Raw genomic sequence first — 18,585 nt, 5'->3', positions numbered from 1 at the left:
TTTTTCGGACTCAGATTGGGCTGGTTGCTATGACACAAGAGTGTCCACAAGTGGTTTTTGTTTCATGCTCGATAGCTCATGCATATCTTGGTTGAGCAAGAAGCAACCTACTGTGGCCACTTCTAGTTGTGAAGCTGAGTACAGGGCAGCTTTCACAGCTACAGTTGAGTGTGTGTGGCTCAGACGGGTTATGGCTGACTTGGGTGTTGGACAGGAGTCTGTCACCTCTATCTTCACTGACAGTCAGAGCGCATTGGCAGTTGCGAGAAACCCAGTTTTTCATGCTCGCACAAAGCACATTGAGGTGCATTATCACTATGTCAGGGAGAGACTCTCAGCAGGAGAGATCAGCTTGGCCTATGTGCCAACACAGGACAACCTCACCGATCTTTTCACAAAGGCGCTTCCTCGTGAGAAGTTCGAAGCTTTCCGCAAAGCTTTGGGCTTGCTCCCCTTTGTGGACTGATCTACTTCGGGCATGGCACTCCCCTATACATGAGTGCCAGCTCTCGTTTTCACACCATCACTCCCAGGGGGAATTTGTTGCCATATACATAGGCAGTGATGTGTGTGAACACACTAAGGACCGCCGGGGCACTTTTTCCCTCTTTAGGAGGTTTTTTCCCCCGGCTTGTATATACGCCCATCCTTCTAGGGCTAACTTATCTTTTGTACATTGACACAATCTAATACACTTTTGTGTTGTGTGCATTCTTGCTCCTTCTTCTCCAAGCTTTGTGTGCTTTCCTGCAACCCTAATTCCAACAGTGATAGAGGCATGATGTTATATTATCATCACCTCTAAGGTGTCTACCCACATACATGCATGTAACATTCGAAGATATGGTTAACACTGGGTTCTGGTGGAGAGCATACTCTGCGTTCAGAAGATATGGTTAACATTGGGTTTTGGAGAGCATACTCTGCATTTAGAAGAGCCCTGAAAAATCTTCAATCACGCTAGAACTTCTATCGTCACACAAGTTCGGCAACCAGGTCTTTAGACCTCGGTGACAAGTTCTGAGGACAGAACCTACATCAGGTAGGGGGGATGTTAATCCCATTTTGGATTAACAAATATGCTCCTCCATTTGAGGACATTAATAAGTGCAATGCAAAGGCACTATAAAAGTTGTATATTATGAGATATTGGCCACCCAAGGCCTTAGTTAGTAAGTTTTGGGTGCCCAAGTGTGAATAAAGGCGCCCAAGTGTGAATAAGGACCAATTGTATATAAGGCATTTTCTCATAATAATGAATGGACACAATCCCCCTTTGTGCTATGAGAGTTCTTGATTTTGTCTTGAGAGAGAGAGTAAGAGATAATACTCTAGCACATGTGCCTTCTCTATACTTGTATGCTTGTATGCTTGTGTGGAGAAGTGACAGAGAGTGATTGCCTTGTGTGGTGGTGTGAGCGACTCTATGGTGACAGTGTGGAGGTGAAGCTTAGAGGATTAGAGCTTCTTAAGTGAGCTTGGAGACCTCAAGGGACATGAGCTCAAAGCATTGGTAAGTTCCGTAACGACAGGTGTGTTCTATTACTTCTTCCAAAGGTGAATGCGTAGAGTTCCTTCTTGGAGGTGTTGTAGCCCATAACAACTCTGTGGCTATGTGTGTAGGAGCATGTGTGTTCCCCCATGTTAGGAAGGTGATGCAAACACTTGGCCATCACTTCAAGATGAGAAGCTTTAATCATCTCCTTGTCCACAAGCTCTTGATTATAAGTCTAATGCCTTATCCATTAGCATTTCTTACCGAAAGAGAGATTAGTAGTCTTTCTTAATTTTCTTAATTATTTTTTATAGGAACGAGGGATAATGTGAGTGAAAGGGACAATGAGGGTGGTGGTGATGAGTTTGTGTCCTCTCCCATAGTTTGCATCTTGAATTCAAGTGCTTTAGCCGGGACACATAGTCTCGCATAGACTCAATTTAAAGAACATACTAATAAAATTTCAATCATTTCAAAAAAAAGGAAGAAAGAACATACCAGTAAAAAATCAAACCAGCACCCATGTGATGATGCCACATGTAATGTGGTGGGGACATATGTGGAAAATTCACCCTTGAAGTGAAATAATGGAGTCAACTCTTCAAAACTTAGCCTACTTCTATTTGTTGGGATTTTGTATTTTTATTTTTAAACTTTGATGATATGTTTTGGCCCCAAAAAATGGTGATAGTGTGTTTTTCCCAAAATATACACCTTCTATCTTCAAGTTACGGGCCAATAAATATAAAAGCACCCTTTCAAGAGGAAAAAGAACTTGCCCAATGCCCTTGAAAGTTCAAATTGCATGTATTAATCACATCATGTTTAATATCCCAAGATATTACATGTGTCAATCACATCATGTTTAATATCCCAAGATATTCCAGTTGCATTTTCTAATCAAATGGAGGCATGCATTGACACATTGAATGCTTTTCACATGGTTTTGGACCCCTTCTTTCAAAGAAAACCTATTAAGTTGGAAACCATGTTCGAAAGTACGTGTTTTGGTTTCACATGGTTTGGGACCCCTTCTTTCAAAGAAAACCTAGTAAGTTGGAAACCATGTTCGAAAGTACGTGTTGATTTTTACAAAATTTAACATATTTTAGTTGTATTTAACTCCTTTTAAAAAATGTTGTTATATATACAAGACAATGAGAGGTTGGAAAAAAAAAGAGAAACCACCTCATTTGTTATAGAAGTTATCTATATCTATTCTTCATTTTCACTATTCCCATGCCTTAAACGTGGCAGGTTCGGGAGAGTAAGGATTACAAGTGGCAGGTTCATGAGAGAAAGAAAAAGCTTTGGCATAGGTTTGGGCAGAGACGGAGGGAACTTTCAAAAAGCTATTGGAGCCATGGGTCATTTAATTTAAGGCCTTTATTATTGGAGGGATCTTTCAAAAAGCTACCGGAGCCGCGGGTCATTTAATTTAAGGCCTTTATTATTTAAAACAAAACAATGTGTAGAAAAAGTCAGATTTAAAGAAATAGATATTTTTGTTGCCTTCTTACAATCATATGTATGTAAAAAGGTTAAGTTGACTTGTTCTTATTTGACTTCTTCTTCTCCTAAAGCCCACCCTTTCAACATAAAGCCCCCAATGGCCACATCTATATAAACAACAAGCCTTTTCATTTGTGGACAACTCACTTTTATTTGAAAAAAAACATTAGAAAATCCAATCCTCTAAACCTTATTATTATGCTTTAATCTTTCTCTCTTTGTTGTCTTTCCTCTTGCTATTTGTCATCACATCTTGCTCTGATTCTACATTCCTATTGTTGTAATAATCTTTCCCACCTTGCTTAATTCTGCATCCTATTGTTCTAGAATAATCTTCCCCACTTCTTTAGTTATTATTATTATATATTCTTTCACCATATTGTTTTTTTTAATAGCTACTTGAAATTGCGGTTATGCTTTCTTCTTTGATTTCTAGGTTATGGATCTTCCACCTTCTCCTCCCCTCTCTCCTAGCCTTGGCTTCTGCAGACTCAGTTGAGAATGCAGATGGAACTACAACACACCATTTGCATTTCAAGGTAGACTAAATCTACATTAAACTTAGTTTGCACCAACTAATTGTCGAAAATTCTGTAAATTATGCTCCTCTTTTTTTTTGGGTCGAAAACCATCACATGGGAGCTTTATTTTGCTGGTCTTTATATTATGCTCAAGGATTAACACAAATTAATTATCAGTGTTGTTTAATGCTGCTGCTGCTGTAAGTATGGTGGGATTAGCAAGGATTAACGCATGATTATCTCAATAATATGTTGCAGATACTTTATGCCAATGTTACCCGGCTTGGCCAAACCAAGCAGATTGTGTCGGTAAATGGGCAATTCCCAGGGCCCAATGTGTACGTGCAGCAGGGTGACCAAGTGTACGTCAAAGTGTCCAACCATGTCGACGAGAATATCACCATTCACTGGTGCAGCTAATCCGCAAAACTCAATCCTTTAAATTACACAAAAATTTAAAAAAAAGCATCTCTGATCTGCTTTTCCTTGCATCTTTACGGATTTATCAATCTGTTTAATTATTTCTTTCTTATTTAAGGGATATATAATATGTATTAATGGTTGGGTACAGGCATTGTATTATTTAGAAAAATTAATTATAGCGTAGGTCGAGGAAGTTTTAACCCAATGTATATTTGTAATAATTTTAGTATCTACGTTAAACATTAAATGGCAGTATTACTTTTTTTTTTTTTGGGGGTGATGGGTGCAGGGCTTGTTTAGTTGATTAATTGTAGCCAATCGATCACTACAGATCGATTGGCTATATAATTAAATGGCAGTTTTTGTTTTTGTTTTTTGGAGTGCAGGCATGGGCTTGTTTAGTTGATGAATTATAGCCAATTAATTTACAGATTAGCCTTAAATAATAGCCCAATTATGCATTCTTTTAACCCTAGATAAAGCCTTCTTTTCTCACATTATGATGCAATGAAGATCATGTGTCGAATTAAACCATGTTTAATTTGAATGTTTTGGCGCAGGCATGGGGTGAGGCAGATGTTAACCGCGTGGGCAGACGGGCCTGCGTATATAACACAGTGCCCACTGCTGCCAAACGAGCACTACACACACAACTTCACAGTTGTGAGAGAGCAAGGGACCCTCTTCTGGCATGCCCATTACAGGTGGCAAAGGGCCACTGCGTATGGGGCCTTCATCATCCAACCCCCAAAGGGCAAGCCTTACCCTTTCCCCATCCAACCCAAGGCCGATTTTCCCATCCTCTTAGGTACCATCCCATCCCTTTTAAATAATTAACATATTAATAATATCTACATATGCCCCCTTCCAAAATTATGATAATCTAATTCTCTTTCTACCTACGCATAGTCTTAATTTTTTATTTTTTATTATTTTTTTTCACATCCTCTTAGTTTCCCCCACTATATCTAATAATTATTATGTTAATTGTATCTATGTATGCATTTCCAAAATTATAATAATCGAATTCTATTTTTACATAGCCATGCCTTTCCAGAATTATAAGAATCTAATCCTATTTTTTACCTAGGTAGATTCGTTTTTTCCCCCCCCCCCGCTTATCCCGCCTAGACTGATGATGTAGTCTGCCATTGTCACACCACCCATTGCCTTCCTTTTCTATATTTGAAATCCACCTATTTTCTTTCTTTTTGCTTGTATTGATTTGCAAGGACTTCATAGCTTAAATCTCACTTAGAAGCATTAACAGAGAAGCAAGAACTATTTATTCTTTGCAGGGGAATGGTGGATCATGGATGTGATGGATGTTGAACAATATGCTTTAGATGGTGGGGATGGGTATAATATATCAAATGCCACAACCATCAATGGACAACCTGGCTTGCTTTACCACTACTCCCTAGAAGGTGAAATTTCTAGACATTTAAAGTTTTTTTTTTTGGTTGTTGGAAAAATGGTCAGACATATGGGGGGGGGGGGTGATAGAAATAAAAAAAATAGATTTATGCCAATATAAATTGAAAATAAATAATTACTGATTTGCATATATAATTAGCTAAGCTAATGGGACGCATGTGTGTGTGTGGGTAATAATGCAGATGCAACTGCCATAACAGCAGTGAAGAAGGGGGAGACCTACCTTTTGAGGATGATCAATGCTGCCATGAACTTTCAAATGTTTTTCCAGATCGCCAAGCACAAGCTCACAGTAGTAGAGACTGACTGCTCATTGTGCAAGCCGTATACAACCGACGTGATAGTGCTAGCACCAGGGCAGACAGCGGATGTGCTGGTTACTGCCGACCAAGATGTGGATAGCTATGTGATGGCTGGCAACATATACTCTCCAGCTAGGGATGACTATGTCCCATACCCCCACACCACCACCACTGGCCTCTTCATCTATGAAGGGGCACATAGCAAAACCCTTGAAGAGCTTGATTTCCCTGCATTCCCAGCTGTTAATGACACTGATTATGCCCTCAATTATGTGGGAAATTTAAGGAGCTTGAACAGCAAAGCTTACCCGGCCGAGGTCCCACAGATTGTCGACCGTAGCTTCCTCTTCACCGTTGGTTACTCTCTTGTAGAATGCCCGCCGGGCGATGTCTGCATTGGTCCACAGCACAAGAAGATAGGGGCATCAGTGAACAATGTCACGTTTAAAACCCCGAGCATCTCCATCTTACAGGTAACTTGGTCTTAACGCATGGTTAATATCGGATATTTAGCATCATGAGCGAAGCATGATTATCTGAAAGTTAGGCAGCCTTATATTATCCTATACTTTTGAGATAATCTGAAAGATTAGAGGATAACCATGGGCCCATGCTGTGTGTGTGTGTGTGTGAGACTGCGCCAGGCGTACTACGAGAGGACCCATATGATCAATGGCTCGGCGATGTTGGACGGATCACTAGCATTAGCAGAGAGCACATACCAAGAGGATTTTCCAAGCATGCCATTGTTCCAGTACAATTACACAAGCCAAGCTCCGGGCGCAGCTCCGACCGACTTGGAGGCAGTTCTGGGCACCAAGGTGGTGGTGCTGGAGTACAAGACCAATGTACAACTGGTTCTGCAAAACACAGCAAATCTCTTCTTCGAGAGCCACCCCTTCCATCTGCATGGCTACAACTTCTACGTGGTGGGCATGGGCTTAGGCGACTATGATTCGCAGAAGGACCCCCGCAACTTCAACCTCGTGGACCCCCCTGCCATGAACACCATCGCCGTCCCTGCTGGAGGATGGGCCGCCCTCCGGTTTTTCACGGATAATCCAGGTAATCATTATTTATATATAACTCTAATTATATAAGGCCCAGTTCACAGTGAAGCGGCGGAAAACACACTCAAAAATGAGCAATTCCAGGTGGAAAAGTTAAAAAATGCACACTTCCGCCACCAGAGTGTTCACACAGAGGGCGGAAGGAAGATTGCACTAATTTTCTTCCGCCGCCCAGTGTGAACCTTTCGGGCGGCGGAAGAAAGAATAAAACAAAAACATGGAAAGTAGAGCCAAGAGTTGATTGGTGCCAACATGGCACTTTTTGCCAAGTTGGAGGGTGGAAGAAGTTTGTTCCAAGGGGGGGGGGGGTTGGAACAAAACTCCCTTTTTTCTTCCACGATGTGGCACCTCTCAACCTTCTCTTCCGCCGCTCTATGTGAACACTAATGTCCATATGGCAACTTTTTGTTGGCTTCTACACTTTTTAAATTCCTTCCGCCGCCTTATGTGAACTGGGCCTAAGATTATATCTCTCTCTCTCTACACACTTTCTTCTTTTTCACCCCACTTTCTTCTCTTACGTGTGGTTGTCGCGTCGTGTAGGTGTATGGTTGATGCATTGCCATTTCGAGATGCACACATCATGGGGGATGATGATGGTGTGGATTGTTAATGATGGGAAGGCGCCTCATGAGAAACTACCACCTCCACCCAAAGATTTTCCTAAATGTTCCTCTCCAACTAGTGGTACATCCTAAATAGCATACAAAAAAAGTCTATGCTTAGATAATCGTTTGTTACACCTGGCTTGGCTTAACCCTCCAAGTTCTCACCTCATAGTGGTACATCCTAAATAGCATACAAAAAAGTCTATGCTTAGATATTAATCGTTTGTTACACCTGGCTTGGCTTAACCCTCCAAGTTCTCACCTCATAGGGTGGTTCGACAAAGTTTGCAAGGACCCTCACATTGATGCATCTCTAATTAAATCAAGGATGTAATTCCTCTCTTGAGAATGTAGTATTACATGCTTCATTGTATTTACTGCATAGGGCTTCATTTTGTGGACAAAGCCCTCGTGGTGTGTCTAATTTTTTTAATGGTTGTGATACACTATTCTCCAAATAATATACATTTACCTTTTATTCTTGATTCTTAATACAATGGGTATATGTATTGTTGCTTGAAACATATATATCTCGTCTACCATTAGAAGTTTGTTTAATGTATTGGAATGGATTTACATATAGATACTTTTCTTCACATAAATATGCCATCATCTTCTACTAATGTCTTAATTTGTTTACTTGGTAGTTGAATTGGTCAACACAAAATGTACCTATTATATTTAAGTGGAATTCGTTGATCCTTTTGAAAGGGGCAGAGTTTAAACATGGATGATATTAATGTATAATGGTGTAGTTTGAAGTATTTGTCAAAGGTTGTTTCTTGTCCTTTCTTGGACTTGCCTACCCATCATGGAATTGATGTGCAAAGCCCTCTTGCATATTAAACCCATACACATTCAAAATAAAAAAGATTTTAGCTACTCTACACAACATTGATTCTTACAAACTTTGAGATTCGTCTTTAAATTGAAAAGGATATAATTTCATCTTCTTAAACATTCTTATTTGTCAAAAGGTTCAAGCTTGTTTGTGTGTTTGGCATTAAAGTTTCTAAGAATGTTCATATTTGTATTATTTGAAACACTTACAGTTAGCACAATATGTTTGCTTGTGGTGGTGTTCTTTGAATATGAAACCCAAAGTGGTGTTTGAAGTCATGAGGCAATAATGTGCCTCAATATGAGGATGGAAGGCATCGCAATCTACATAACATTTATGCGAAGACTTCACGTTGTATCAAACTTTGGTAATCAATGGTACTTGATGACAATTAGTTATATTAAACTTCATGCCTTTGACAAGAAAAATAAATAGATCTTATTTATAATCTACTATTGATTACTATTTTATGTCTAAACGTTTTCCATCATGACCTCATTTATCAACAACTCAAAATTTTAGCTAAATTTTATTTTGCATACAAATGAGAATGCCACTTTAATGTTTTTGGGCTATAAGACTTGAGCATTCCAAGGTTCCACAAATCTCACATTATCTTTGGAAGATTCCACAAATCTCATAAAACCCTCAACTTTTCCAAAAAGAGTGGAGTTGGAAAATGTAAAAGAAAATGAAAGCTGCAATAGTTATTTCCTTAAAATTCGATGCTTTGTTTCCTTTTAGTGTGCCCTCATCAATGAAGCCCTTGCGGGAACTCTTTCTTATGGTGTGACAATGTGCTGACAATGTGTAGTGAGTGGATTTGAACTCATGCCCTCACAAAAGGCATGGACACGTTAGCTACGCCCCCCCTTAAAAAAAGAACTTATATGTCACTTTCTTATTGATCTTTTACATGCACACGTGTTAACATGCATTGCGTAGGCATTTGCACATGTACATATGTGCAAGCATTTTCTTCACGAGTGTCATGCACATTTTCTTTTGTGAGAATAATTTTTTATTATATCATCGGGTTCCTTTTATTTCTTTTATGAGAATAATTTTGTATTATATTATAGATGCTAGGGTTCAAACATAATATACTATACACTATTTATATCTTGTGATGGGAAAGTTTTACATTTTACATCAAGGCTCCTTACACAACATTTCCTACCAATATACTGCACGAGGAGTCGTATCTACAAGATTACACGTCCTTCCTTGATATAATGCACGTGGAGTTGTATCTACAAGATTACATGTCCATCCTTGAGAGAAAGAGGTTATCAAGGTTTTTTCTTGAATCAATTATTTAAATCATACATTATCTTTTAGGAGGCCTTTATATTCTTTCTCTTATACATTTTTCTTTAATAGTAAGTATTTTCTGGGGTGTGGCTTTGTGTGCCTATGTTTAACTTTCTTCTCTTATATTTATGTGTAGGAGTATGGTTCATGCATTGCCACTTTGCACACATCGTGGGGGATGATGATAGTGTGGGTTGTGAATGAAAGGCAAGGCATCTAATGAGAAACTACCACCTCCACCCAAATATTTTACCTCCTACTAATGCATCCTAAATAGAATTACCAAAAAGCCTATGCTTGCTTGGCTTAAGGTTTGCAATGCATAGGGCTATTTGGCTTATAGAGCCAAATCTTCTAAATTCACAGTTTAGTTGCAGATGGGCACAACTCCAACTCCTCACTTCATGGGATGGGTCAACCATGTGTGCAAGGGCCCTTGTTGATGAATCTCTAAGGGATGTAATGCATTAAGAATGGAATATTACATTTTATGTGGCTAGCGCCATGACATTTGTTGTAGATTGCAAAGTCAGTTAAAAAGATAATAAAGGAAATGCATGGATAGATGTGCCATCTCTTCTATATATATGAATGCTTGGCCATTGGTGTAAATAATTAATAAAATCCAAAGATGACTTGAGTCTCCCAAAAAAAAACCTCAAGTCTTGGAGTTCTCAAGTCTTGAAACCCCCAAAAAAACATCAAATTTGCATTTTAAAAGTAAAATTTAACTCAAGTTTTGAGTTATCGATAAATAAGCTCATGATGGAATTTTCTTTTAAAGTAAAGTATGATATTCTATAGATAAGATTTATAGGATAAGATATACAATTTACTAAGTGTCAAAGTCATCAATCAAATTCCATCCACTATCAAAGTTTGATACAACTTGCAACCTTCCTTGAGTGTGATGTAGATGTTAAATGTAGGTTTAATTGTCTTTGTAAAACCATTGTCGCATCGAGGCACATTATTACTTTATGATTGATATACCATGTAAGCCTGGGTTTCATATTCAAAGAACATCACTAATAAAATATATCATGTTTATAAGTGTTACAAATAATTAAATAAGAAACAATAAACACGCCTAGAAACTAGTTGTGTGCTGAATGTTAAAAACACACGAACAAGCTTGAACTTTAGACACATCAAAATTTGTAATTTTTGAAAAGGTAAAATTATCTCCTTTTGATTTTAGAGCCAAATGTCAAAGTTTACAAGTAAAAATGTGTGTAAAGTATCTACATTCCTTTTGTTTTGAATGTGTATGAGCTTAATGCGCAAGAGGTCTTCATCAATCACATGATGGGTATAAGAAGTCCACCACAATTCTAGTTAAATATAATAGGTACAACCAATTCAACTACCAAGTAAACAAATTTTGACATTTGTAGAAGATGAGACATATTTATGGAAATAAAAGTATTTATATGTAGTGACACAAGAATCTCCATCTAAGTATTTGTGGAATCAATTTCCGAAGCAAATTATTTAATCAATCGTTCAACATAAAGCAATTGCATCATATTCACAAAGATCAAGCTTGTGAATAAATACATGAAAACACATAAAAATACTTAGCTCTCACATGACACCAACATCAAGTGTAATCATGTGTATGCCCTCATGTGTATGGCCTATCCCCACACATGAGTATTTACATATATATTCAATGCTAAAAATAGGCCGTAGCCTCCAAAATACAGAAGTGGTGCTTTTTACTTTGCACGATGCTCTCTCTTTTCTCAAAATAGAGAGCTCTATTATTATCAAATTACTTAAGGCTAGGGGAAATATTTTAAGCTTTATAAATTAAAAAAAGTAAATATTGCCAAAATCTATGCTTCGAGTCTAAGCTTATGAAAATAAATAGAAGAATGTGCACAAGCTTGCACATATATACAAAGCTTGATCAAAATTGTGAATGACTTACAAAATAATTATTAATCTTTTAAGTCCTCCTCACCTATAAAATATCCAACAAGTAATTTGGTAAATTCAACACATATTCCATAGGAAATCAACCATCATCACACATAGGAATCACCCTGCCATATAAACCAACTGTAACAAACATTGGAGGCCCCAAGCATACTTCAAACATATCAATATTTATAATGTCATCACCCATGCTATTAATATCAAGGAGTCCCCAAATTATTTAAGAGGGTGGAATAATATTTTTAAGAGGGATTAAAATACATTCTCACAACATTCCCTCTTGCTTGAGTTTACAATTTTCCTCAACTATGGGCTTCTTAAAAAGAATGGAGGACCTCATGAAAGGCATGAAAACATTTCTCAGACATCCCGGTATCTTCACAAGGATGTTTTTTTTGACAAATAGAACATTCAGCAACAAAGTTTGCTACATCTTGTTTAAGATAAGGCCAAAAGAGTTCTCTTGAAACTGCAAGGTAGAAGAAAACCTCTATGACCCATGTATGGTGGTTGATGCATTGAGTTTGCAATTTCCCTCAGTTAATATGAGTTTGTTGAAAAAAAAGAGGATCTCAAGGAAGGCATGGAAATATTTCTCGAGAATCCTGACATCTTCAAGAGGATGATTTTTTTCTGACAATAGGATATTCAGCCACAAACTTTGCTACATCTTGTTTAAGAAAAGGTCAAAAGTGTTCACTTGCGAGGTAGCATAAATACTTCTATGACTCATGTATGACGGTTGATGCATTCCCTTTAAAAGGTTGAGTTACACAATATATCTTATGAAAGAAGGGGTATTCATCATGGCATGAGCAATCACCAACGAGGTTCTAATCATTGTCTTTAAGCTTGATCCAAACTAGGGCTTACTCATAAGACTCTTACATAGGTCTGAAAAGTTCACTCTCAGTTATAAAGATGTTGTTGACAGTGAGATTACTAAAAGCATCTACCACAACTTTTGTCTTTCGTGGTTGATATTGTATCATGGGTTGAAATCTCTCAATAATGAAGCCCATTTGATATGTCGGTGATAAATCAAAGGTTGGGTCACTAAGTGTCTAATGCAATGTTGGTCTATTTTGATTAAGAATTCAGATCCCATCAAGTAATCTTTCAAAATTCTCAAAGCATGTACAACAGTTGCTAATTCCTTATTATATGTGCTATAACTTTTCATTAATGATAATTTTAAGATTCTAACCTCATAGGTAATGGGCTGATCATCCTACATGAGAACATCACCAAAAACGTGTCCCACATGCATCATTAACTACCATAAAGAATGGTCTCAGTGAAAATCTGGTAGTCTAAGGACTGGTGATTTCTTGATTTCAAAAAAAGGAATGGTCATGTTTAGCAGTCTAGTCAAAGTGTCTAGCTTTCTTAAGAAGTTTAGTTCATGGATGTGCAATATATATATAGTTTCTAACAAACTTCCTATAATAGCTACACAAGCCAAGAAAATCCAAGAAAAGATTGAAGTTCGTGAATATCACACGCTTTGGGTCAAGAAACAATGCTTTTAATACTTTTAGGGTCCACTCGAATACCATCAAAAGATGTTTGAAGTATTTAATCTCTCTTATGAAGGATGATATAGATTTGCTTCTCGCGCAAAGAACTGAGAATACTTGTTCCAAATGTTGTTAGTGCTCACGAGGATTCTTACTAAAAACTACGATATTATCAAAAAACACTATAATAAAATTTTGATACTTTAATAATATTCTATTCATCATTCTACTGAAAGCAGTCAGAGCATTAGTAAAACGGAATGACATAGCTAAAAACTCCTATTGAATTTGGCTAATTTGGGTTCTAAAGGCAGACTTAAAAATGTCTGCTTCATCCATAAAGATCTAATGGTTACTAGCTTTAACAATTTTTTTGCTAAAGATTTATACTTTATTGAGCTTCTCTAGTAGATTATTCACTCAATGTATCGGATATTGGTTTTTCATAGTTATCTTGTTTAAAGCATGATAATTGATACACATTTTAGTATGTCCCATTCTTCTTTTTTATGAGAAGAGCTAGAGCATGGAATGAAGAATTAATGGATTGGATCATTTCTTTCTCTAGTAACTCCTAATCTCTAAATGTCTTTTTTCTTAAGAATGTTAACTTGATAAGGAGCTTATCTCAATTTTATGATCTCTTGGATGGAAACTAGGAGGTAGGCCATCTATAAAACCAAGAGGTAAACCATGAGGTAGGAGTAGTGAGAGAACCAACAATTTTACATGGAAGAGAGTAGGAATTATCTCAATTTTATGATCTCTTGGGGACGGGGCTTAGGTAAACCAAGAGGTAGGTCATCCATAAAGCAATCTTAGACAACCGAGAACTTTACATGGTGGAGACCTTCCACGGATTATCTCAATTTATGATCTCCTAGAGACGGTACTTAGGTAAACTAAAAGGTAGGTTATCCATAAAAAGCAGTGTTCTTCTCCATGTTACTTGTGTTAGAGTCATCGAATAGGAACTCCGCCTTCACCTTGAGCATGCTCAAGACTTCCGGTGTCAGGCACCGCACAATTTTTCCCTTTCAATGCATAGGAGATGGCTGTTTTATCCAATGTTTTAAGGGAGGTCAACAATAGAATTATGATAGCAGTTCTAAGGTTTGATACGTCATTGTCATCATCTTGATTGTAAAGTGGTTTTCTTGTCCAAAGTAACTAATATAATGTAATTTTCTTATGCAGCCTGATTATATCAAATCTCCCATTCGATGTTCAAAATCATGTATATATTGTAGATTCCCTCCTTTCCTCGATTCTTACTACACAACATACTTCAATGGTTGATATATGTGCATTGCACCTTTCACATTGGACCTTTGTGTTAGGCTTAGGTTTTAGCATGGAGTCACGTGAGGAGGGCCACGAGGAGGGCCGCTCATCTATTGTGGACCTCATCTTGCAGAGATAGACCGCGAGTTAGCGGCTATCTGTAGGAGTGCTAGAGACACACCGTCTACATTACATATCGTGGAAAACTTGGAGGCGATGCTTTCTTCCCTTCGTAGCCTTCACGATATTGTTTATGTAGATGAGTGGATAGCCCACCATTGCACAACTCCTATGTCACATGGCCTGACATATCGTCAGGTCTGTGATCTTGGTCTAATTAGGGATGGAGACTTCTTAGATCATTTCCTCGATAGTCATGGAATGAGGCCTGGGGCGAGCAAGCCCCTTACTATTTCGCGGTGTTCGCATCCTCGTATGGCGGTGCATATCTATAGTCGATATGTTGTCGCATATGGGAGGATGCTGAACAATCGAAGAATTCCCATATACTTCGCAAAGCAATTATATGCAGAGTTTGTCTTAGGGGAGGAGGTGGATTACACTAGCCATCGGCCTGGTGGTGGTGCTGGTTGAGGCCATCTCCAGGACCAGGGTAGGTGGCCTCCACCAGCCCTTCGTGTAGCTCCTTCAGATCCGGCGTTTGTGCCTATGTCGATGGTCGAGGCTCTTGGCACCCAGGTTGGCATCGACGTACGGAGTACCACGAAGAGCATCCAGCACGTGGTGCGCTTGTTCTCACAATTGATACCAACAAAAGATGTCGAGGTATTTACACATTTATTACTTCTTAAGTTTTTTTAGTCATGTTTATATGTACTTTTCTATATTTTTACATGAGCGGCATGGTTGATTGTGTCACGTAGGGTCCCTCCCACACCTACCACTGAGAGACTCACTCATTGGTAGAGGTGAGAGCGGAGATTGACCCCGCCTTAGAGATGCATTGCAGACTTGCAAAGTTTGGTCACAATCGGAGCATGTTTGGATTGGTAATTAGCATCCAGTGTGGATTTTTCAAGTCTCTTGGTGCTTAAGAGGCCATGGAAAATCCGGGCCTTCCCCATACCATCGTGTCCAAACATGCTCGGATGGGGACCAAACTTTGCAAGCATGTGGGGGGAGCCACCCCCACATGCTTGCAAAGTTTGGTCATAATCGGAGCATGTTTCGACTGGTTATTAGCGCCCAGTGTGGATTTTTCAAGTCTCTTGGTGCTTAAGAGGCCATGGAAAATCCGCGCCTTCCCCATACCATCATACCCAAACATGCTCCGATGGGGAACAAACTTTGCAAGAATGTGGGGGGGACCACCCCCACATTCTTGCAAAGTTTGGTCAAAATTGGAGCATGTTTGGACTAGTAATTAGCGCCCAGTGCAGATTTTTCAAGTCTCTTGGTGCTTAAGAGGCCAGGGAAAATCTGGGCCTTCCCCATACCATCATACCCAATCATGCTCCGTTGGGGATCAAACTTTGTAAGTATGTGGGGGGGACACCCCCACATGCTTGCAAAGTTTGGTCCCCATCGGAGCATGTTTGAGTTAGTAATTAGCACCCAGTGCTTGCAAAGTTTGGTGATTTTAAATAAACAATATGGTGATGGTGATTTTCAACAAACAATATGATAGCCAAAGTGTTAAAAAATAAAAAAACCATGAACATCAACTAAAATGCAATGATCCTAAATAATGAGAAATCTCATAATGATATAAACATCAACTAAGTATATCAGAATGTGAGCTAACACAGCCACTCTGTGTTTAGCCACTGACTCAAAAGGTCAAGGTATAATGAAAATGAGCTACCCCAGCTATTCTGAGATTAGTCACTCCCAAGAAATCTAAGTACAATAATGTAAGTGAACTAACCCAGCTAGTGTGAGTTTAGTCACTATCAAGATAGAGATCTAGTCAGCAGCACTCTCTCTAGCTCTCAACTGCTCTAGAATGCTCTCATGGTCATCCACTCGAAGCCCAAAATGAGGGTGAGAACTGTGTTTTTGGCTCTGTACTCGATCAAGAGTGAGCCTGGTAGCAACCACTAGATGAGAGAACTGAAATGCCTCTAACTCCCACTTCCAATGCTGGAACTCAAGACTCCCCCGATGAAGTCGAATCTGTTGGTAGAACCGACCTACCACAATCATGCTATGGGCATCAAAAGAAAACCATGATCATCCACTGTATCTTGGTCAAGGATGCACTTTGTCCTAGTGCAACTCATCAGCAATCTGGTGAGGTAAGCAATAGAGACAATTAGGACACAAAAAATCAAATAAGTAATCATTAGCTCAAACACGAAACAAATATTATGAAATATAACCATTACCTGCTTTGAGATATACTCAGATTGTATCTCCTGAAAAGGAGTGAAGGTGTAGTTCTCTGCAAAATCAATCACAGAGACGACCACACTAATAGGAAACTCTGCCAGCACAGCAGGCATGCACGGAACTGACGATCCTACCACTTGGCACAATGATTATGCCGTATATAGGGGTAGATCTGCTCCCTAAATATGGTCGTGAAGTGACAATGTGGTGTATGTTTGTCCATGAGCTGCAACTTCCTGGACTGTCAACCACTCTGGAGTTGGTGTGTCACATACTCATAATGTTGCCATGGATGGCACTATCTCTTGGTCACTAGTTCCTCTTCTTGTTAACTGTATAGGAACGACGAACACTTTGTAGCACCGCCATGCCAACTCTCCTCTCTCTTCGACCTCCAATGTCGCAAAGCGCCGTGCAGTTGGCCATGTTGGGCAAATCGATCAAAGCATCAAGCACGCATGCCTGTGAAGGCGTGAGGTCTTTGAAATAGGAATGGAAGATTGCATGGGCACGATGATGTGCCCTTGACTTTGATAGTTCTTTCCTATCCACATGATGGGCGCCTAAAGGAGGGAGGGTGGGTTCTTGTGGAAGAGAAGGGGGCTCAGGAAGGGCGGGTTCATGTGGATTATCTAAACTAAGGGGTAGTGGGGGGGAAGAGGGTGGAGGGAGAGGAAGTGGAAGAGGAGGAGCAAGGCTTGGATCATCGCCAACAACAGAAGGTGTTGCTCGTTGATGTGCTCTCCACTCTCTCTTTCTCTCACGAGCTACCCTTTTCCTCTCCTCTTGAACTTGGTGGACGGGGGGAAGTCTAGTCCTATCACATTTCCGACTCCTACGACTTTGATAACCCATTCTCGAGGAAGCTAAGAGAGTAAAAATTATGAAGGCTCAATGATGGGATAGTACTAGAGATAAGTGTGGGAAAGTATTAGAGATGTGTGATAGTGGACACAATATGGGAATTTTCACTTGGGAGGATTGAAAATGGACCTTCCCATACTTAAATTAAGCCAAATTTTTTTATATTAAATTCATGGCAACAAGCATATTGATACCTAGAGTTTTTAGATTGAAAGATTCAATATTTGATTTTCTAGAATTAAATTACAATTGATTTAATGGGCCTCTAACAGTCATAACAAATTTTCCAAAGTAAATCTACAAAAATCCAACCGTTAGATTTGTAATTTTACCTTATATCCACATTATACTTATCTTCTCCAATCTAATCATCACTAGATCCATACAATTTTTAAATGGTAGATGTGGTGAGAGGACAAAACAGTATGTTTTTTAACATTCTGATGCCTTTTAAATAATATAGAAAATAATAGAACACATCAAAAATTACTCGATAAATCAAGTTAAGCTCTATGTTATTTATATTTGTGATATGAAAAGTGGGAACATCATATGAGTAATAATATAAAAGTTATAGGCAATTTACTCATATTCACTATACTTGTCTAAACCTCCGATAGGGCCTGTATACAATTTTGGTTCTTCCCAAAGAAAAGGGGATTTGAAATTATTGGATACTCAATCAGATTATAGTTTTAGGTGCCCAACTTTGCATATGATGTTTCATTAGAAGACCTTGAAGTGAAACTCCTTGGCTAACTACTAGGAGAGATTGGCTATTCTTCTTGAAAAAATACCTCTTTTCAGGCTAAAGCCAAGGGCACCCACTACATGAAACTAGATAACCTCATCTTGCAACCACCCTCAGACATATTGGGGGATGATAGAAATAAAAAATAGTGTTCATCTTATTTATGCCAATATAAATTGAATAAATAAATACTTATTTGCATATAATTAGCTAATTTAATGGGATGCATGTGTTGATGTACATGTGTGTGTAATTAGATGCAACCACCAGAACGGTGAAAAAGGGGGAGACCTACCTTTTGAGGATGATTAATGCTGCCATGAACTTTTAAATGTTTTCCCAGATAG

The 18,585-nt window shown here is 38.7% G+C and overlaps 1 protein-coding gene across 1 annotated transcript; it reads left to right on the top strand.

The window, feature by feature from the left end:
* Positions 1-3,151: 3,151 nt before the first annotated feature.
* LOC147622121 (laccase-4-like) lies at positions 3,152-7,852 on the top strand. Its single transcript, XM_086823222.1, has 7 exons — positions 3,152-3,546; positions 3,787-3,938; positions 4,512-4,759; positions 5,250-5,378; positions 5,571-6,163; positions 6,335-6,755; positions 7,304-7,852. The coding sequence occupies exons 1-7, from the start codon at positions 3,421-3,423 to the stop codon at positions 7,456-7,458; spliced, it is 1,824 nt and encodes a 607-aa protein (XP_086679348.1). The 5' UTR covers positions 3,152-3,420; the 3' UTR covers positions 7,459-7,852.
* Positions 7,853-18,585: the final 10,733 nt, after the last annotated feature.

Source organism: Cibotium barometz, chromosome 29 (genome assembly GCF_041138505.1).
Source record: "Cibotium barometz isolate CiBa-2024 chromosome 29, ASM4113850v1, whole genome shotgun sequence".
Taxonomy (NCBI): domain Eukaryota; kingdom Viridiplantae; phylum Streptophyta; class Polypodiopsida; order Cyatheales; family Cibotiaceae; genus Cibotium; species Cibotium barometz.
The sequence above is the reverse complement of the archived record's forward strand: the minus strand, read 5'-3'. Positions and strand labels throughout refer to the sequence as shown.